Here is a 23,574-nt window from a genome sequence, read left to right on the forward strand (position 1 = left end):
ACAATTTGGGGTTTTCTCCTTTCATTTGCTTTAACCATAAGAGAGGTTTGTGGTCTGTCTGAACAATGAAGTGAGTACCAAAGAGGTATGGTCTCAACTTCTCCAAGGCCCAGACCACAGCAAAGGCCTCCCTCTCTATGGCTGACCAACACTTTTCTCTAGGGGTCAACCTTCTGCTGATAAAAGCTACTGGTTGATACTGGCCCTCTGTATTCAGTTGTGATAAAACTTCCCCAACCCCTGCCTCTGAAGCGTCAGTCTGAACTATGAACTTCTTGAAGTAGTTTGGGCTTTTTAAGACAGGTCTAAGTGCACATAGCTTGCTTTAGCTCCTCAAAAGCTTTCTGACAGCTAGCTCTTCATAATACCTTTTTAGGCATCTTCTTTAAGGTGAGGTCATTAAGAGGAGCAACAACGGAGCCATAGTTCTTAATGAACCTCCTGTAATACTCAGTGAGACCAAGAAAGGTTCTGACCTGGGTCTGTGTTGTGGTGGGAGCCCAGTGTAAAATAGTCTGGGGCTTCCCTTGTAGTGTTTCAATCTGATCTCCACCTGCCAGGTGTCCCAGATAAACCACCTTCCCCTACCCTATCTGGCACTTTCAAGCCATAACAGTAAGGCCTACTTTTTGCAGAGCCTCCAAAACTTTCCAAAGGTGGACCAGGTGGTCATCCCAGGTGGAGCTAAAGAGAGCAATGTCATCTAGATATGCTGCACTGAAAGCTTCCAAACCTTGGAGGACTGTACTCACCAACCTCTGAAAAGTGGCATGTACATTCTTCAAACCAATGGGCATAACTGTAAACTGATAATGCCCTCCAATGGTTGAAAAAGCGGTTCTTGGTATAGTATCTTCTGATAATTTGATCTGCCAATACCCTGCAGTCAAATCAAAAGTGCTTAGATACTTGGCAGATGCCAGTGAATCTATTAGCTCATATGCCCTGGATATAGGGTGAGCACCAGTCTTGGTGACTGTGTTGAGCCCTCTGTAATCTACCCAGAACCTCATCTCCCTTTTCCCATTTTGAGAGTGAGGTTTGGGTACTAGCACCACTGGGCTATCCCAGGGGCTATCAGAGTGCTCAATCACTCCTATGTCAAGCAATTCTGAATTCCAGTCTTAATGCAAACTCTAACATGGTCAGGTTGCCTATAAATCTTACTTTTAACAAGCAAACTGTCCCCTGTATCAATGGTGTATTCACACCATGTGGCCTGACCAGGTGTCAGAGAAAACAGTTCAGAAAACTGTCCCAAGAGGTTCCTGCAGTCGTCCTTCTGAGACTCAGTAAGGCAGTCTGCTAGGACAACTCTACCTACTGAGCCATCAGCTGCAGTGTTGGAGAAGAGATCAGGGAGAGGGTCACTCTCTTCCTCCTGTCCCTCATTAGTGGCCATGACCAGGGTTAAGTTAGCCCTGTCATAGTAGGGCTTTAGGCGATTTACATGAAGTACTCTGAGAGGACTTCTAGGAGTTCCCAGGTCAACTAAATAAGTGACCTTACCCTTCTTTTCCACTATGATGTGTGATCCACTCCATTTCTCTTGGAGTGCTCTGGGTGCCACAGGCTCTGCCCTGGTTGGTACACTGTCAGGACAGCCTTCTGGTCATGCCATTGCTTCTGCAATTCTCGGCTTGCCTGAAGGTTCTTAGTGGCCTTTTTCATTGTACTCAGCCGTTCTATATCTTAGGCCAAGCACATAATCCACTATATCGTGTTTAGGGGGCTTTAGGGGTTGCTCCCAACCCTCTTTCACAAGAGCTAATGACCCCTCACAGGGTGACCAAAGAGGATTTAAAAGGGTCTGTAGCCCACACCTTCTTGGGGTACCTCCCTGTAGGCAAAAAGGAGGTGTGGTAGCAGGACATCCCATCTCATTCTGAGTTTTTCAGAGAGTCCCATAATCATGCCTTTAAGTGTTTTCTTAAAACGTTCAACCAACCCATTTGTCTGGGGATGGTAAGGTGTGGTGAATTTATAAATTACACCACACTCTTTCCACATTGTTTTTAGGTATGCAGACATGAAGTTGCTACCTCTGTCTGACACCACCTCTTTTGGGAAACGCACCCTGGCAAAGATTCCCAGGAGGGCTTTGGCCAGTGCAGGTGCTGTAGTGGTCCTAAGAGGTATAGCTTCTGGATACCTGGTGGCATGGTCCACCACCACCAGGATGAATCTGCTTCCAGGAGCTGTGGGAGGGTTATCTTAAAGGGTACCCCAACCACTGACAGTGGGATTAAGGGGGCCTTTGGAGTGCCACCTGTCTTGCTACTGGCTTAACAAGTGACATAGGAGCGACAAAACTCCTTGGTATATTCAGACTTGTTATTGAAAGTGAGGGACTACTTTGCCCCAGATGTCCAGCAAGGGGAAATCATGAGTTACGGTCAACACACAATCTATGTATTGCAAGGGAATGACCAGTCTCCTGGTGGCACCAGGTTTTGGCTCCCTTGGCTCAGAATACAAGAAATGGTTTTACCAGTACACCCTATGGGTGCCACTGATATCCACTGCCTCTTCTTTGACAGCTTGCTGTCTTAAACCCTCAAGTGTGGTGCAGGTTTGCTGTGCCACACTCACCTCCTCCCTTGCAGGCCCCCACACCTCAGAGTTGAGCTGTATTAGCTAGAAGCTCCTTAGGTGTAGGTTCTGTCCAGGTAGTTGACTCCTCCTCCTCAAAAGAGGAATCATCAGTAGAGGGAGGGATGGTGGATAACTTTTTACCCTTTCTACCCCTGCTTTTGTGATGTTCTCGGTCCATTCTTTCAGGATCCAAGTTTCCCTGTCCTCTGCTTCTTGGCCTGAGCCCTTGTTAAAGCAAAAATATGCCCAGCAATACTGCATGGGTTTTCCAACTCCACTTCAGCCCAATCTGAAGTCTCCAAGTCGTTCCCTAGTAGACACTCTACAGGTAGGTCTGTGGATAACACAACTTTGTTAGGACCAGTATACCCCCTTCTCCCCCCAGTTGAGATCAACAGCAGCCATGGGGTGGCTCACAGTGTTGTTATGGGCGTCAGTCACTTGGTACTGATTACCAAGTAGGTGTTGCTCAGGGGCCACCAGTTTTTCAGTCATCATTGTGACACTGGTACCTGTGTCCCTGTAGGTGTGAACACCATTTATTAGGGGTTGTTGCTTGTACTTATCCATATTAAGGGGACAAGCAACAAGGGTGGTAAGGTCACTGCCACCATCAGAGACTAAAACCGCCTCAGAATGTTTCCCTAACTAAACCAACCCCCACTACACTTCCCAGAGTGAGCCCCGCTACACTCTTGAACTGACTATTGGCAGTGTTATTATTCCCACCACCATGGTTATTGCTAGGGGCACTAGTTGATGCAGTGGGGGTTGTGGTGGTGGGAGGCTTGGTGCTTTTCTTAGGGCACGCACTATCTCCTGCCCTATGGCCTTTATTCCTACAGATATATCACCAAGCTTTTTATTCTGATGGTTGTGTGAAGAGGATTTAGACCCACCTCCCAGAAGAGTTTTGTGGGCCTAATAAAGACTCTTTGTTTTTATTTTTGTCCCCACCCTTGTCATGAGACTTACCATCCTTCTTCTTGTCCTTGTCACCACCTGTATGAGCTATTCTGCTCACTCTTGTTCTGACTCATTTGTCTGCCTTCTTTCCCAATTCTTGTGGAGAGGTCAGATCTGAATCTACCAAGTACCGGTGCAACAAGTCAGACACACAGTTATTCAAAATATGCTCTCTCAACAGAAGATTATACAAGCCCTCATAGTGTGACACTTTGCTGCCATAAAACCAGCCTTCTAAAGCTTTGACAGAGCAGTCCACAAAGTCAGCCAAATCATGTGAGGCCTCTTTTCTGGTCTCCCCGAACTTGATCCTATATTGTTCAGTGGTGAGACCAAAACCATCTAAGAATGCTGTCTTAAGAACACTGTAGTTGTCTGAGTCTTCTTCTCTGAAAGTGAGAGGTCTATCCCTCCCCTTGTCAGAGAAGGACAACCAAAGAATAGCAGCCCACTGCCTTTGAGGGACCCTCTGAAAATGGGGGTAACCAGGCAAAAGAGGGTTCTTTCCTACATCTGCAGGGCCTGGAGCCTTGGGAGGTACTGTTTAGCAGGACCATATCTGAGAAATACTTTTAAATGTATCCCAGGTCATCGTTCGGTGTTTATAATCAGGATCTTTTGGTGCACGACAGAATGATTTATGGGTCTACCAATAAGGAATCACTGGATCTATCACAGAATAACTTTTTAATTGACTATAGAAACATTTCTGAGTTAGTTCAGTACAATATCTGGAACGTTATCAGAATCACTCTATTTCCAGGCAAGTAAGATCCATTCCAAAATGATCTCTGGATCTATCCCAGTGGATCTTTTAGTTTGTCACAGAAGGTGTTTTTGAGTTTATTACTGAAGCCTATTTTGATCTAAGAAGGATCCTTTGGGCTATCCACGAAGGCTGTCTGGGCCTCCCACAGCATGAGCTAAAAATATAACAGAGTAATTTGTCAGTCTATTTAAGGTGGCACACTCTTTTTGCCTCAGCAGGAGCTTTGGGTCTGTCTCAAGGGATATTTGTTCTGAAATTAGATGGCCAGAAAAGTATATCCAGGATGATTATTAACTCTAGCTCAGAAGAACCTAGGGGTCTATCAAAGAAAGATCTTTAGGTCCTTCCCAAAGAATCTGTGGTTATAACCCAGAAGGTTGTTTGATGTTATCCATATAAGATCAATAACTGTATCCCAAAATGATACCTGGGAAAAACCCCAGAATGTTCTTTTGATCCATAAAAATTAGGCCGAGATTTAAGAGGACCTAGCACCATATATCGTCAGATGATGTCATTTTTTTACGCTAATGTGGCGATATTATGGCAAAAACGCTGTGCGTAGGTACAAAGTGGCGCAATGCATGGATTGCACAACTTTGTAACCTCTTGCGCCACATTATGCCTGCGCCAGGTACAATGTTTGTAAGAGGGGCATTCTTCTGTTAAGGGGCTGAAAAAGTGGTGCAATGAAATGTAAAATATTTCTTTGCACCAATTTTAGTGGTATTTTAATGCCTGCACAGAGCAGGCGTTAAAAGGAGGCACACCATTGTTTACAATGGGCCTCAATGTGCTTTGCAGGATTAGCGTCAACATTTTTAATATTAACCCTGCAAAGTGCCAAACTAGCATAATCAATTTTGACCCTAGTTCCATAACTACCGCCATGGTGCTCCAAATGTTAAATACGGCGCACACATGGTGGTGTTACGGGGGTGCTGATGGGCGCAAGAAAAGTGGTGCTGCATTGGATGCAGTGCCACATTTATTAAAATCGACCCTTATATTTGAATGAACACTAGAAGTCTAGAGTGCGTGTAGCATTAATTTCAGAAGCATGGATGGGTTTATCACAGTAGGATCGTTGGACCTGTCCTACATGGATCACTGGCTTTGCCTCACGAGGAAATGTGGGTATATTATAGAATCATTTTGGTGTTCTTCATGAACATATTCCAAGGTATACCCCAGAAAGATATTTGGCTGTATGCTAAAAGAAGCTTCTGCTATGGTAGAGACAGATCTTTGGAACCATTCCCAGAAATCCTTAACTCTGCTCCAGAGAGGCAATTGTGCATATTAAAGAAATAGTTGGATAATAATTGTATATGTATCTACAGAAATTACTAGTCATGTAGAAACATGTAATACTTGTGCACGGAGACAAGGTACTATCTTAAGAAGTACCACTATAAACACTGTCAGCCGTTGAAAGGATTTTCTGGGTGGTGCCGTTCCGATTACCAGAAGGGCCAATAGATTCTTTAACAACTCTATCATAAAATGCAAAGTAACCTTTGAGAGAGTGTTCTGAATGAAGCTGGGCTCAGATAGAGTTTGGAAACCAACACTAACCCGGAAAGAGTATTTTTCAGAAGCAGACTTACCTATAGGGATATCATGGGAATTCCCAGTAGGCTAGCATCTGTGAAAAAAAGTAAATTAGATCCAGCTTTCAAAGGTACCTGCATTTTCAGTATCCTCTGGATTTCCCTGTTTACTTTTGATTAATTTGCTTAGTTGGTCTCTCTGGTAAGTTTATTTTTTATTATAGTAAGTGATTTAAAGGGCCTTTATCAGTAATGGACAAATATCATGGAGATGATAGTAATTGGGTGCTGTTAGGTCTGTACCGTAGTCTTTCTGATTCACTCTCAATGCATTGTTTGCAGACAGTGGGATCAGCACTACTGCTTCACCCCGAGACAGGAACCATACAGTGACCGCATGTGAAGAGTATTCGTGTGGAGATGGCAAATGTATCTCATTTAAACAGGTAAGCATGAGAAGACAGATAGAGCATTCCACATCTAAGCACACATGGCATCACTTATTCCTCCGTTCTTCAGTGACCCTGATTTGGAGTATTTGTACAGAATTAAATGTTCAATTTTATTTAAAAAACGAATACTTTCCTTTGTGGGTTTTACAAAATGTTAATTCATACCAGAGTCAAAATCCTATTATTTAAACATTGCAATTATGCAAACTGTTCACAGTTCATACAATGAAAATCTTCCTTCCCTTCCTTTCTTCCTCCATTCCTCCTTCCCTCCTCCCTCTCCTTTAAGTCTTAGCCAGTCTCTTTCACCTCCGTGTTTTGCTTTTTGTCCTTCTTTTGCAGGTGTGCAATGGGATAGCTGATTGTGGGGATGGAGATGAGACCTCAGGTTGGATCCCTACAGATGAACGGTACTGTGGCCTCTGGGGACCCTGGAGCCCATGGGACAGCTGCAGCAGATCTTGTGGTACAGGAGTACAAACAAGAAAAAGGGTCTGCAGTAGCCCCTCAGGGGATGTGCTTTGGCACTGTAGAGGAGAGGAGTTGCAGGTTCAGCAGTGTTTCACAACTGCATGTCCAGGTAAGGCTCTCATATGCAAATGCAAGCTGTAAATATTTGGTAGTGTTGCATTTGTGGGTGAGTAAAGGAGTGGTTCAGTTACATTTTAAATGTGGGCCAGTAAAGTAGCAGGTGAGGCTCAGAAAAGTTGTATGATTGGTTTGCTAAAAGGTTTAGAGGTGGTTTAGTGAAGTTGATGTAATTCAGTAGAGTTTTCACTGTGGGAATGTATAGGATGATATATTGTATGTATGTATTGTAGGAGTGGGTCAGTAAACCTGTAAGTGTATGCCAGTACAGTTGTAATGGTTGTTCATTATAGTTTGAGGTAATTCAGGCAAGGTTTAGCCGTTATTTAGCAAACATGTATGTATGGTTTAGTAAAATTGCAGTTGTGATTCATTAGTGCTAATTCTGTTTTATTTCTGATATGATTCAGGAACATTGTAGGTATAGTTGAGCAAAGTCTTAGGGAGGTTCAGAAAGTTGTGTGCACTAATAAAGTTGTTGGCATAACTGCAGTTTTCATTCAGTAAAGTGTCAGATAAAGTTCAACTAAGTTTTGGGCAGGTTGGGTGTGTGTCAGTAAAGACACAGGAGTTGTACGCTAATGTTAAAGGTACGGCTCAAACATTGTATTTATTGTTATGCTCCATTTTATGAATGGACCTTTTCCAGTGACGGGGTGGATTTTGGTGCCAGAGGTGCTGAAAGGCTCCGCAAGGAGACACTGGCTAAGATGTTATTTCTAGTTTTAGAAAAATTACATAAGAATGCATGTGTGAGTGAGTGAGAGTGAATAATGTTCTCCTGTAAGAACATGGAAAGCCTGAAAGCTCAGTTTCAGTCCTTTAATGTGATCAATGCAGCAATTTAAAGATGTGCCAGTCTTTCGAAGAAAGATACATGGACCAGGACACACACATCCATGCATTAAAATGTACTGGCGGCCTGAGTGCATGTTTTACACATTGATGTAGAAGCTATGAATACTTAATTAAACTAGCATGCAGGACAATGTAAGCCAGTGGAGTTGTTCTGATGATGCTGTTAGATGTACCACTTTTTCACTTAAACAATCGAGCAAATGCAGGCAAGGGCTATCCCTCAGTTAAAGAAAACGCACATACCATTCCCGTTTCTGGTTTTGCACAGCCAATACAAAAATGACAGAACCTGACATGAAAGGCAAGCAGCAGCTAACAAGTCAAGGTCAAAATTAATTTCAATGCATTTACATTCAAAATACAGCAATTCATTTGCAAAATTAAAGTTACCTGTAACAGGGCTCTGTTTTAGTTTACAGTTCTCTCCTGACAACCTAATTTTCCTACCTGTCTGGGTGCAAATGTGCCTGAGGGCAGAGTGATGACTTTGTATTCCGCTGGGGGACAGCCTACATGCATATCAGAGACAGTGTGTCCTTTGAAGCTCACTGCCTTGATGTGCACCTTCACTAACCATCCTGCAAGGAGGAGAGGTGACACCTCCTGCCCGGGCAGACTTTTGTTTGTGGCTCCTGGGAGTGTTTACACTTACTTGCAGGGGGTCAGAATCTTGTCTTGGTGGCATCAGCTACAGACTGTTAGCTGGGGCACAGGAAACACTGGGACAACCAGATGGGTAACCTCTAAGGTAGCCACTTGGGTGTATGTCACATTAAATCCGACTTTGGATTCAAACTGAGTTTAATGAGACAAGTTGTTTGATACCAAACATGACATACTTTAGCGGGATGATAACAGAGCTGGCTACCTTGGGATGCCCAGGTGCTAGCTCATGTTAACCTATGTCCTGCTGACCACTTATAGTAGCCTTTTATGGAAGAGGCCCTATAGGGGTATATAAGCTTGCACTTATGCGGCACACTTTTAATATAATGCACCCTGCCTCCTGGGATCAGGAGGCTTACCTCGGTGGACTTGCATATATTAAAAGCAGTGCTTTGGCCTTTCCACACTGTCTGCACTATTCCTGCAGTCTGCAATGGCTGGCATGCTGTCATAGGTTTTCTTGGGTCACTCAGGCTGACACAAATAGTGCTGCAGTCCCTGGTGACCAGTTTAACTCCCATGCCCTGGGTACCACTGGTACCATTTATTAGGGTCTTAAAAAGTGGTGAAAGGCCTTGCCAATTGGGGATACCAGTACACAGTCATCATGTTCTAGAGCGAGAGCACTGGCAATGGGGCCTAATTGGCAGGTTCCAGTGCCCTTTTCGGAGTCATAACCATCAGAATTGGGGCTAAAGGTGTGAGGGTGACCATACTAAAGGGGCACTTTCTCAGAGTTACATAACTGGTTTAAATAACTTGGTTTGCAAAGACGGTTTTGTAAAGCTATGGCTGTGTTTTATTAGCTGTCTTTGTGAGGTTTGGTCACAATTGAGTGGTGATTCAGTAAAGTTGTAAATGCAGATTAGTAAAGTGGTAGGTGGGGGATCAGTACGAGTATAAGTGACCTCAGTAAATTTCCATGGATGACAGATAATTGAATGTGAAAGTTGCCCCCTTAGTGTGTACCATGAAAGTCAAAAATACTGCAGTTCTTAGTAGAATAGTGACTGTAGTTTAGTACATTTCCATCAGTGGTGCAGCAAATTTGAAGATGTGGTTGAGTTAATTTAAAGGTGCTGTTCAGTGATTCTTTGGGTCTGTTTAAGTAAAGTTGTAAGATTTGTTCAATAGTGTTATAAACATTTGAGGATCTGTATGATTGTAGGTATAGGCAAATTATTTGGACTTTGGTTAACATGGGTGATGGGGAGTTCAACAGAATAGTAATGGCCTCATTTACCAGAAACTGCCGACGCTGCCTTGCGATCACCTAACAACGCCATGGATGTGCTGTATGTACTATACAGAGCTCCATTGCACATGTTTCCACAGATGTGTCTGAAATTCCCATGCATCTGTGGCGCTAAACTCAAGCATTGCTAGACTAGCGTAAAAAATAGGCGCAACTCCAGCAATGCGAGGAAGGCTCCTATTAGTAAAAGCCCTGTGTCAGTTTAACACACGCTCTGAGCAGGCATTACATTTTTGACGCACTGAAGTCACAGAACGACACAGTGAAATTTAGTAAATTTCACTGCACCAGTTCTGTGTGGCTTTTAACATAAGAACACCCATCCTGCATACATTATACCTGGTGCTACAAACTGGTGCAATAAACCCAGTGCACAAGTTTGTAAATGTTGTGCAGTGTAGGGGACTGCTTGGACCGCTGCAGCGTAAAAAAAAGTGATGCTGCGGCAGCGCAAGGGGCTTTTAAATATGCCCCTAAGTTTGTTGTGGCTCAGTATGTTTACATGTGAGTTTTTAGATATGGGGGGTGATTCTCACCCTGGCGGGCGGCGGAGGCCGCCCGCCAGAGTTCCCCCCTCCAAAATACCGCTCCGCGGTCGAAAGACCGCTGAGGGTATTCTGGCTTTTGCACTGGGCTGGCGGGCGGCCGCCAAAAGGCCGTCCGCCAGCCCAGTGCAAAAGAGCCTTCCCACGAGGACGCCGGCTCAGAATTGAGCCGGCGGAGTGGGAAGGTGCGACGGGTGCAGTGGCACCCGTCGCGTATTTCAGTGTCTGCAAAGCAGACACTGAAATACAAAGTGGGGCCCTCTTACGGGGGCCCCTGCAGTGCCCATGCCATTGGCATGGGCACTGCAGGGGCCCCCAGGGGCCCCACGACAACCCATACCGCCATCCTGTTCCTGGCGGGCTGCGCCGCCATGGAGGATTCTAAAGGGCAGCGGAAAACCGGCGGGAGACCGCCGGTTTTCCGCATCTGACCGCGGCCAAACCGCCGCGGTCAGAATGCCCTGCGGGGCACCGCCAGCCTGTTGGCGGTGCTCCCGCCAACCCTGGCCCCGGCGGTCCATGACCGCCGGGGTCAGAATGACCCCCATGGTTTCCTAAAATTGATGGTTTGATTTAGTAATGGTTTGGGAAATCATCTTAAGCATGTTGGTTAGTAAAGTTTAGGTTTGGCACAGTAAAGATATAAATGTTAATCAAACACAATGTAGGAGTTGTTTATTTAGGTTGTTGTTGTATTAAACCCATTTCTGAATGATAAGGCAGTAAAGTGTGGCTCATTAATGATTTATGTGAGATTCAATATCATGCATTTTTGTACAGTTTCAAGAGTGGTTCAGTAAAGCAATAGTAGTGGATCAGCAACATTAAATGGCTATCACAGTACATTTCTGGAGATATTGGAGTGGAGATTTATTTATGGATCATTTTAACTATAAAGTAGATCATTTAAGGGCCTGGTATGGTACTGTTGTGTGTCTGAATCAGTAAACATAAAGGGGCTGGTTCATAGAGTTGGGAAGGTATAGTTCAGTAAAAATATAAGCATAATTAGAATTTCAGGGACAGCTTGGTAAAGTTGTATGCATGTGTGTTCAGTGGTTGAGTGTGTGTGTGTTTGTGTGTGTGTGTGTGTGTGTGTGGCTGTGTCTGTGTGGTAGGAACGTGTAGAACCATAAAGCTTTAGAAGTTCAGTGAAAAATCTGCAGGTATGTATGGGTCATTAAAGTCTGAAGTAAAAGTAAAGAAGGCTAAATTTGTGACACAGTTAGGTTTTAAGTTCTTTTCAGAAAGTGTTTTGTAATTCAATTGATTTGTAGGCGTTGGACAGCAATGCCTTTTCTTTTTCTCAGTAAAGTTAGGGGTGTGTACCAGAATGGTCTAGCATTGGTCAACAGGGTTACAAGTGTGGCCCTGTCAAGTTGTATGGGTGATTCCTTAAATGTGCAGGTGTGGGTCAGTGTATTTGTGAGCATTGTTCAGAAACGTTTTAAAGATGGTTCTATAATGCTGTAGAGTAATATTTGTGAGTGGGTGAAGTCATAAATGGGTCATTAAAGTCTTAGGTGTGGGTTGGCCAGTGGTGTACCAAGTGTGGTACAGTAAAGACATTAGTGTTTAAGGAGGTCAAGATGAGGACCAATAAAGTTGAATGCATTGCGTAGTAGTGTTTTCTCAGGTTCATGCCCCACTAATGTCCTCATTTATTTTGATTCCTGCAGTGGATGGAGAATGGACAGCTTGGACAACATGGTCAAACTGCTCACAAGATTGCACAGGTATTATAATCCGTCGCCGGGAATGTATACCACCACAAAATGGAGGGCGTCACTGTACTACCCAGCCAGGGTCTTCAACCAGTATAATGGAGATTGGTAAGTTCCCACAATATATTTACTCCCATCCAAAATGTAACAGTGTCAAAGTGCTGTTTTGCCCTTTCCTTGTACAAAACCGTAGGAGATTGCCCACAACATACATATTAAAGACAGTGCTAGTTGCATGGTGGAAGCCTAGGAAAATAGTTTATGATCCCTCGTACCAAAAACATCTGATTCGTGAAATTAAGGAACTTTGTATGTGCCAGTGAAAAATCATTCTCTTACTTCTCCCCACTGTCCCTTGCTTTAACGTGAAATGATAATCATATAGTACCAGAATGTTGTAGGCAAAATATTGTCATACAGAAATATTGTATCCCAAATATGGTTTACAAACATATTACCCCACTAGGGTTAGTAGTAGAAAATCTACACCCAATGTGACAATATTTTTGTAAATGATATTTAGCACACAATACTTTTTCTAATGACATTCTATTATACAAGCACAGATAATGTAGTAGGTTTGTGCACATGCCGTAGATATCTGCGTGTAACCTGCATACCATAGTTCCAAATTCTGACTTGGTCGATTGTTCAGGGCTTATTTCCTGTTTACTCAGTTGATATTCTAGCCTCTAATGAAAGCACTGTAGGACTATTGTAGCAAGCACTAGAGGAAAAACAATTTGACAATAAAGATTTTCTTTAATGGCACATTAACAGATATTCAGTACTTTTTATAAACATTAGGATTCATTTTTTTTTTCAGAGAGCACCTCTCTGAGCATTTCTGTAAGGGGAAGTAATGTGCTCATCATTCCACCCACCAATGGCACGTGCAACTGGATCACGCTAGGACAATACAACCTTTTATGAAAGGGACAAAGAGTGTGCACCTAAAAAGGAAAACAAGAGTACTCATTTAAAAATATAATTTAGGATGAACAGATGTTTATGTATACTGATGAATGAAATGTACTAGGCACGCTCCTGATGACACTTCTTTTACTCAGCATATTTTTTTAAAAACTACAGCAGCATATTATAGCATCATTCCTTCTGGGCAAAGTCCTAAATATAATGTACTGACAACATTTGTTTTTTTCCGATTTACTGCTCCAGGAATGAACTTCAAAATTTATGACAAAATAGTTTTTTATTTTATTTGATGCTCGATTAAAGGTGACAACTCACCCCAGCCAACACGTTTCGTTTCAACATTCAGAACATCTTCAGGGTTGTAGATTGAACATATTAAATATATTTAAATAGCAATATTGTGAAAGAAAAACTCTAAAATCAACATACACACATATTACATATATATGAATGTTCAATGGCATGTGTAGCTACAGATACACATGCTGTGCATGTCTCACCATCTATTGTTTAGCTTGGAGTGTTACAAGTTGTTTTTCTTTGAAGTCTTTTTTTGGGTCACAGGATCGAGTGACTCCTCCACTCGGTGATAGTGCTCATGGGCATCGACTCCTTTGTTAGATTGTCTTTTTTCCACCATCGGGTTCGGACCTTGTTCCCTCTCGCTCCAAGACTTTTGATTCGGAAACTATATAGTAACTTTTCTCGTACCGTTGGTATAGTTTTCAAATGCGGTTTCTTCTGCAATCGATCTGGTAGTACCGTCAGGATAAAAAAAAAAGCCCTTTCGGGCACTTGCACCCTTCTTGGGCCTGTTCGGGCCTACTGCGCCATAGCCTGATGGATCAGACTCCATTCCGATTCTGTCCTCGGTGCCACGCTAAATTTCCTTATACCGACCAGCACTTGGTCTGTAATCTTTCCCTTTCTCCTGAACATCGTGAGGAAGATTGTGAAGCTTGCTGCTTGTTTTGATCGAAGAAAACACTACACAATCAAATGGCAAGAAGACTAGAGATGGCATCAGACCACACAGAGTCCGACACCCTCGAAGAGGAGCAGGCACAAACAGCAGTTTCGATCCAATATTCCGACTCCGAACAAGGATCAGAAGATGACAGTCAGTCAATTACAGCGGTGCAGTATGTGAGTGCACCTGCCCCTACACCCACTTTAAAAAAATCAAGCAACGCCGTGGGTACATCACTGCTGTCAAGCCAAGGTTCCACCAGAAAAAAACTAATCGGCGGCCGGTCCCTGGGTTTGGCGCCACAAAAGGCCAAAACACCCCGTCAACAGGCCACACCTGTTTCGGTGTCAGAGTCGAGAAAAAAAATAAGAACCTTAACCTCCGAACAGAGCCGATGCCTACAATCTTCGGATCTAAAATTAATGCGTTCGGCTTCAGAGCTGAAACCTCGGCTAATATGTTTCGGGACCGAAACACTGCAGATCCACTTCGGAGCCGAATACATCATCATATATGGAAGAAACAGGACTTTCGACCCGAGTGAAACATATGCCCAAAACATCCACTGAACATTCCTCTAAGGGCACACACTCAAACTCTGAACATCAACTAGAGGAATCTGACATTCAACCAATTTTGGAGGTTATGGACAGCAAGCAGAGAAGAATACAAATCCACAAAGAAACTGGGAAAATTATTACTTCTCCACCTCCACAGACTGAAAGAAAGTTAGCATTTGAAGAGACTCTTGATACTGCCCCACCACCGGCAAACATTTTCAAGTGAAAGGAAAAGCCAACCCCTTTTCAGCTTTCTCCACCACATTCACTGCAGCTTTCTTTCTCACCACCACCTATCACTCCACAACCAGTACTGTCACCATCACACTCCCATCCTTATTTGCAGGGAGACACGGTAGACCCATGGGACATGTATGATTTGGATCCTATACCGTCTAAGGATCCAGATCTCTATCCTACTATACCATCCCCACCAGAGGATAGTACGGTTTATAACCAAGTTATATCTAGGGCAGCTGCGTACCATGGGGTCCAAATGCATGCAGAACCTTTAGAAGAGGATTTTCTTTTTAATACACTATCCTCAACCTATAAACAATACCAGTGCTTACCAATGCTTCCTGGTATGCTTAGGCACACAGAGGACATATTTAAAGAATCAGTTAAAGCTAGGGTTCTAACTCCAAGGATTGACAAGAAATACAAGCCTGCACCAACAGACCCAATCTACATTATACAACAACTACCACCAGATTCTATTGTGGTCAGTGCAGCTAGGAAGCATGCTAATAGTCACTCTTCAGGGGATACCCCACCCCCTGACAAAGAAAGTAGAAAATTCGATGCTGCGGGGAAAAAGGGTGGCAACACAGGCAGCCAACCAATGGCTGTATTGCCAGGCCACGTTGGCAAGATACGACAGGGCACACTGGGATTAAATGCAAGAAGTCTTGCAATAACTACCCAAGGACACCAAAAGAGGGTGCAGCAACTTGTAGAAGAGGTTCAGGCTATTACAAATAACCAGATTAGGTCTGCTCTAGATGCAGCTGACACTGCAGCTAGAGGAATTAATACTAGCATCACAATCAGATGACATGCATGGTTAAGGTCCTCAGGTTTTAAACCTGAAATACAACAGGCGGTGCTTAATATGCCTTCGATAAACAGCATCTCTCTGGACCAGAGGTAGACACTACGATTGAGAAACTCAGGAAAGACTCTGATACTGCAGAAGCCATGGGAGCCCTTTATTCCACACCTTTTCGGGGTTCCTTTTGGAAACCACAGTTTAGGGGAGGTTTTAAATCCCAAACTGCAGAAGCTTCCACCTTCCATCCAAAACAACCAGAGCAGTACTATTCAAGAGGGTCATTTAGGGGTTCTTACAGAGGACAGAATCTCAGAGCCAGAGGAAAATGTACAGACTCAAAGTGTGCTTCCACACCCACTAAACAATGACTTCCCAAACATCCCTCAATCTCATACGTCTCCTGTGGGAGGAAGACTGCAACAATTCCATTCTCACTGGCAGAACATCACCAAAGATCAGTGGGTACTTTCAATTATCCGCAATGGTTATTGCCTAGAACTCATCTCCACTCCACCAAACATTCCTCCTCGTTCTCACAGACTCTCTCCAGAACACACTATTCTACTAAAAAAAGAGGTACAATCTCTGTTACTCAAGGGTGCGATAAAAATGGTTCCCATCTCACAGCAAGGGACAGGAGTATACTCGCTATACTACCTTATACTAAAAAAGGATGATACTCTCAGACCCATTCTAGATCTCAGACCTCTAAATCTATATATCATATCTGAACATGTTCACATGGTCACTCTACAGGATGTCATTCCCCTGCTACAAAAACAAGATTACATGACGGCGTTAGATCTAAAAGATGCTTACTTCCACATTCCCATACATGCAGCTCACCGCAAGTACCTAAAGTTCGTAATATCAGGCAGCCAATACCAATTCAAAGTACTACCCTTTGGAATAACAACAGCACCAAGAGTGTTCACAAAATGTCTAGCTGTAGTAGCAGCATTCCTCAGAAGCCACCAAATACATGTCTTCCCTTATCGAGACGATAGGTTAATAAAATCCAGCACCATTCTACAATGCCAACAACACACACAATACACAATAGATACCCTACACACACTAGGGTTCACAATCAATTACCAAAAATTTCATCTTCAACTAGCACAAATTCAACCTTATCTAGGTGCAATTCTCAATACCCAAACAACATTAGCAAACCCAAATTCGCAATGGATACAAGCTTTTCAATACCAAATGCAGGTCAACCAAACTTACACAGTAAGCTCAAACAATATGGAAATGGGCAATTCACAATCACATTCACCTACTAGCAGAATATATCTCAGGAATACACAACCAGTTAGCAGACCTTCTAAGCAGGACACAGCAACAAATACACGATTGAGAGATTCACTCACAGGTACTTAAATATTACTTTCAAATGTGGGGAACACCAAACATAGACCTTTTCGCAACAAGCGAAAACATGAAATGTCAAAACTTTGCATCCAGAAACCCATACCCTTAGTCCATTGGCAATGCTTTATGGATCAACTGGTCAGGGATATTTGCTTACACTTTTCCCCCTCTCCCATTAATTCCATTTCTGGTCAACAAAATGTGTCACACTTCTCTCACCATGATACTCATGGCTCCCACGTGGGCACGCCAACACTGGTACACAACACTCCTAGATCTGTCAGTAGTGCCCCATCACAAGCTTCCAAACAGACCAGATCTGTTAACTCATAACAAAGGTCAAATCAGGCATCCGAATCCCAGTGTGCTCAACTTAGCAATTCGGCTCCTGAAGTCATAGAGTTTGGGTATTTACAGCTTCCATTAGAATGTGTGAACGTTCAAAACCAAGCATGTAAACCAACAACCAAACAATGCTATGCAAATAAATGGAAACAGTTTGTGTACTACTGTCAACCTAAAAATATAGATCCACTTCAAGTATCAGTACAAGATATTGTGTGCTATTTACTTTATTTACAAAAAGCAAACCTTGCTTTTTCCTCTATTAAGATTCATCTAAGGGCCATATCAGCCTACCTACAAAACATACAACATACCTCTCTCTTTAGAGTTCCTGTCCAGAAAGTATTTATGGAAGGACTTAAATGCATTATTCCACCCAGAACTCCACCAGTTCCTGCATGGAGTCATAATATTGTGCTCACAAGACTTATGGGTCCCCCATTCGAACCCATTCACTCTTGTGATATTCAGTTTCTCACATGGAAGATTGGTTTATTAGTAGCAATTACTTCATTGAGAACAGTAAGTGAAATTCAGGCATTTACTCTAGAAGAACCATTCTTCCAAGTACACAAACACAAAGTAGTACTTAGGACAAATCCAAAATTCTTGCCTAAAGTGGTTTCATTTTTTCACCTTAATCAGTCAGTGGAGTTGCCAGTCTTCATTCCACAGCCAGACTCTACTGCTGACAGAGCTCTACGCACTCTTGATTTTAAATGTATTATGTAGACAGAACAAAGGACTTTACGAAAACTAAACAGCTTTTTGTTGCTTTCCAACAACCTCATCAAGGTAATCCCATTTCAAAACAAGGATTAGCTAGATGGATACTGAGATGTTTCCCAACATGCTACCTTAAAGCAAAAAGGCAACTATTAATAACTCCAAAAGCACATTCCACTAAAAAAAAGGGTACCTCCATGGTATTCTTAGGAAATATACCAATGGCAGATATATGTAAAGCTGCCACATGGTCCACACCACATATATTCACAAAGCATTATTGTGTGGATGTCCTATCTAGACAACAAGCCAGTGTTGAACAAGCAGTGCTAAAAACACTATTTCAAACTACTTCAACTCCTACAGGCTAACAACTGCTTATTTGGGAGGAGAACTGCTTTTTAGTCAATGCACAGCATGTGTATCTGCAGCTACACATGCCATTGAACGGAAAATATCACTTACCTAGTGTACATCTGTTCGTGGCATGTAGTGCTGCAGATTCACATGCGCCGTCCCTCCTCCCCGGGAGCCTGTAGTCGTTGTAGTACTCATATGTATATATATATATATATATATATATATATATATATATATATATAGAGAGAGAGAGAGAGAGAGACACACATATATATAAATATATATATATATATGCATTCCTATATATCTATAGTTGTACATACACAATCTTTCACTCCTTACTTCACCCTTCAGCGGGAAAACAATCTAACAAAGGAGTCGATGCCCATGCGTACTATCACCGAGAGGAGGAGTCACTTGATCCTGTGACTCCTAAAAAGACTTATTCGAAGAAAAACAACTTGTAACACTCCGATCCCAATCAGGTGGCGAGATATGCACAGCATGTGAATCTGCAGCACTACATGCCACAAACAGATGTACACTAGGTAAGTGACATTTTCCATATATATACACATATATGTGCGTGTGTGTATATGTTTATATATATCATTATTTTTTTTTTCTCCGAACAAAACAGAGGTTGAAGTAATGCTATAGTTAGGTGAATATGTCAGTGACATCATTATTGTTTTAACGTAACATGCGCCTCACAATGCACTTCTTATGACCTCACATATTGCATCACACATGACATGTTCTATGACATCATTTAGGATATCACTGATGACGTCTCCAATGACATCATTAATGCCATCACTGAGGACATCATCCAAGCTTCTATAAACAGGTATAGCATTAGAACTATGAAAGTAAGTGTAAAATAGCTCAGAATAATACTAAGCATCATTAATGCTATCATGCATACGACTCCCATAGGTAAAGCAAGCTCGTGTTACATACAACATTGACCCCATACCATACATTTCATGAATAGTGGAGTTTATGTTGACTATGTAACAGAGTTGAAAGGTTAACCTATCCTGCAGACAGTGTTCAATCTGTATACAACAGTTAAGGGAAAACGAAGTTACTCCAGATACTCACGTCGTTTAATTTAATTAATTTTGATAGTTCAAAACATTTGTTCCATAATTAAACAGCACCTATTAAAATAAAACATTTTAAAACAAGATAAAAACAACAATAACAACAGGAATAAAGATCTACAATAGCCTAAATACCCAAATCAATCAAGAGAATAAAATCACAAGGGGGGCATTTGCAGGCTAACCTTGGATGGATGTTAACTAATTATCTATGTTGCGTGCAAAGATTTGCAGACAGCCACTATCACAATCGAGGTTGTATCACTTTTACATATTCTATATGCCTCTGTCAATACAAATAGGGATTTGCACATGGGAACAATCCATTTGGACCTTGGTTTCACATACAGGACAGAAGAATAGCACATGCTCATCACTTTTGCGGATAGTTTGACAGCATGGACAACAGCTGGATTCCCGGTTCACCTTTCTCCACTTTGCTGTAAAGGCTGCTACGGGTAAATACCCAAACTTAAATTGTAGGTATAAAGTTTGCACCAAAACTGGGCGGTTAAAATCCAAAAATTAATCACCCTTACACATAGACTTGTGGAGGAGGAATGCACTTGTCAAACTCCCTGCCATTGGATTGAGTTCTCTAAAGCAGCTTGCTTTCTCTTGCACCATCTTTTTTACTACAACGACATCCCCTCTCCTAATGGTCTGGGGCTCACTCCAGAATCTTCCTAAGTCACATAAAGCCAGGTTTATTGAGCACTCTTAACAAATCCACTCTACCTACCCCATTACCCGCAATAATGTTCCTCAAACCCTCCTTAAGATGGCACAATTCCTCAGTATTCCTCACTCGAATCCAATACAGCAAGGGTTTTAGCAAGAATACTGTCTCTAGCTCTAGAATTCCTAAATCTTAGTGGAGGGGAACCAATGGCATGCCCGTCCCTATGTCTAGTAAACCCCTAAAAAAATATTTGCTGCTGTTCACAGGGGAGTAATGTTGGAATAACCCCATAATTCTGCCCCATAAAGTGGCGCCCACCTGGCTTGTGCCTTATAAACTTCTAGTGCTTGACAGACAGGAAACCAGGCCGATTTTTTTTACAAATTTTTGTATGGCACCTGACCGCTGTTTCACAATGAGGGTACTTTTAGTTATCTGCAGGTGCCATGATCCTGATTCCTCTAACCGGATGCCCAGGCTGTTGGACCCTTTCCAGTGCCTCGCCAGCTACCCTAATAACTCCTTTCTTCCTGCCTTTCTTAGAGTACACCATATATTTGGTCTTCGTGTTGTTGATTTCAAGGTCAAAATCTCTGCAGAATTGGTTGACACTATCTAAACTCTGCAGCCCCCCTCCTGGTTTTAGACATCAACAGCGTGTCATCTGCATAGAGGACAGCTGGTATTTTTACCCCCGTCAAGGAGGGGGAATCATTTCCACATCCCATTAAATAGGTAATACAGCTGTTGATAGAAAGGAGAAAAAGGGTTAGAGCGAGGACACATCCCTGCCGTACACCTTGGCTAACAGGAAAGGCATCAATTATCTTTCCTTTCACACTGCACCCTACTCTCGCAAAGTTCCCCTCATGCAACAATCCAATCAAATGAAGAAGGTCGGACGGAGTACCTAGTCCCTGAAGGACTTCCCAAAGCTTCTCTCTTGGGACCAGGTCAAAGGCTGCATGCAACTCAACAAACGCCACATTAAGATCACACTTGGATGAACCTATCATCTTCCATTTGACCAAGAGGAACCAAAACACCTGGTCCACAGCACTCATGTTTTGCCTGGAGATTGGTGGAAATTTTATACGTATCCCACTAATCTAATAATCTCTCCAGGATTTACAGAATATTTTTTGAAGGTTGTCTAGGAGGCTAGTAGGACGATAATTTGCTGGAACACTAGTGTCCCCTTTTTAAAAAATTGGCACAATTTTTTCCTCTTTCCAAGGGGAGATTCACCCCCTCCACTGCAGTGGCATTAGAGACCACATTTATATAGGGCACTGATACCCCCTGATTTGACTTGAACAAATTGGCTAAAATTTGATCAAAACCCAGGGCTTTCCCAGGCTTAAAAGAGGCGATCATTGAACCATCCTCTTTGAACTTTGGACACCCTCCACTCTCTTTCGTTAGTACACTTCTCAATTTTTCAAAAATCCCTAAAATGCTCAGTCAAGATCAGGTTATTATTTCCCCAGTTGCATACATTCTCTCGATATGGATAGCCATGATGAGTACACAACCTTCCCTTGCTCCGGCGAGACACTAACTATTTCTCATCTTACATTCTTTCTGTTATCAGTCGCTACAAGCTGCCCATGACCCTTTTCTGCATCTGTGGGTCTGGAAATGGTCATAGAAATTTCTACCCTAACGTCAATGGAGTGTGGTCACTTTCTCCTCTTTCCAAAACAATCATGTAATTTAACTTGCTTCACATACTTGCATCTAAAAGGATATAATCGGTTGTGCTGTGATAGGTCCCTCTTCTGAAGGTCGGTGAAAGAAGTTTATCAGATACGGAACTCCCATTGCATGTCCTAATTATATTGGCAAGAGCAAGATCCACAACCTGTAGCGCTGCTCTTGAAAGAGGTCTCCTTTTGCAAGGGACTGGATCTGTGATTCCCCACGCCATGTTCTCATCTCTACTCTGTCACTAAGCAAGCTGTTTGGCTCATAGGTCAAGTTAAAATCCCCTGCTATGATCACCTGCTAGGTGTTTACATACTCACCAAGTACTTTATCCAAAAGATGTAGTACCTGGGATTCCTGCCTATAGGTAGTACTTCTGTTAAAGATATTTATGAGCATAAGGGCGTCTGAATTAAGCCCAGTCAATATTAGTACTTGGACATCCAGGATGCCTAGTAGCAGGGATGTAACTGTGCAGGAGAGAGTGGGCCGAACTAAACCTAAAACCCCCCTCACCCCCCCGAACGGTGCCTGGCACTTGCCAGGAAGTGGTATTTTCTATATCCACACCTGATCACTTGCTCAACCGCCCATCTTTCCTGGCAAAAACAAATATCATGATTGCCTACAAAAGTAAATCTCCCAGCTTGCTCCTGATTCCCTCAATATTCCAACTTAACAAGAGAGTCTGGGGCACATCAGGGGTAGGTTGGCACAGTGGGGCTATACACACAATCCTTCTTGGGCTTTCTACTTGGATCAGTGACATTTCATGTCTGGCACCACCGTCTTGATTAATCACATCACCCATAGTACCCCGGTGATTTTCTGCTTGTGCACAGTACACACCAACCTATATGGTAGTTACCCGCCAGTGTCTAAACTATCAAGAAAAACTAGCACACTTGATGGGTGGCGTCATCAGAGATGTCATCAATTATGTATTTTGAGATGCCATCAGTAATGTCTTATTGATGTCATAGAACACGACATGAGTGATAAAATACGTCAGGTCATAAGCAGAAATAACTGGTGTATTTCATTTTTATTTTAGTTATAAACTGTAATGCTGTCACTGACATATTTACCCAACTATAATGTTAATTTAACTTTTGTTTTCTTCAGTGAATTTCTGGGGATTTTGGGCCATATGTACGAACACATTTTCCCATTGACACAGAATGGGAAAAACCCTTAGCTACATCTGGCCCTTTTGTCTTAACGTAAAGTAAAATTTTATTACCGTAAGTAAAGCCAGCCCCCCCTACCCCTGCACACAACCTTTGGCAGTGTGCAATGGGGTGTTGGCCACAGGGCTTTATGGTTTTGAAAGCGGGGGAAGGCCATGTGCCCCCTTAAACTGAGCCACATTAAGCCTGTTAGACCCAGGGGTCTCCAGGTCCTTATGTGTTTTAAAGGGGAGGGGTACCAAGTGACCCCCATCCTGAGCCATATTAGGCCCTGAGGACCCCATCACTCTGGTCCTTTTTTTAAAAAAAAAGGGAAGGGGTTCTGTGTGGTCTACCTCCCAGGGCCTTCTATAGCCCGCATTTTCCCACAGTGGTTTTGTTTAATAAAGGAGAGGTGGTCGCGCAGCCCTCACCTCCTCTGGGGCTTGGCTCCTCGAGCCTGTAATGGCTTGGGGAGGGAGGGCTATGTGGCCCCTCTTCATTATGAAGGATATTGTCCCCAGGGGATACTCTCGAGGCTCGATGTGACTGCGCAATCCCTCTCTTTTTTCATGATTTAAGCTCTGGGGGAAGGCTCCCAGGAACCT

At 42.8% G+C, this 23,574-nt stretch overlaps 1 protein-coding gene across 1 annotated transcript in view; it reads left to right on the forward strand.

Annotated features, from left to right (window-relative positions):
- The window catches only part of LOC138261625 (SCO-spondin-like), a 1,514,343-nt gene that overhangs the window by 328,099 nt on the left and 1,162,670 nt on the right, over positions 1 to 23,574 (forward strand). Inside the window, exons 33-35 of the mRNA XM_069210750.1 lie at positions 6,226 to 6,329; positions 6,678 to 6,915; positions 11,927 to 12,079. Coding sequence (XP_069066851.1) covers positions 6,226 to 6,329; positions 6,678 to 6,915; positions 11,927 to 12,079 — 495 coding nt within the window. The remainder of the gene's footprint in view (positions 1 to 6,225; positions 6,330 to 6,677; positions 6,916 to 11,926; positions 12,080 to 23,574) is intronic.

This window comes from Pleurodeles waltl, chromosome 10 (assembly GCF_031143425.1).
Source record: "Pleurodeles waltl isolate 20211129_DDA chromosome 10, aPleWal1.hap1.20221129, whole genome shotgun sequence".
Classification (NCBI taxonomy): Eukaryota; Metazoa; Chordata; class Amphibia; order Caudata; family Salamandridae; genus Pleurodeles; species Pleurodeles waltl.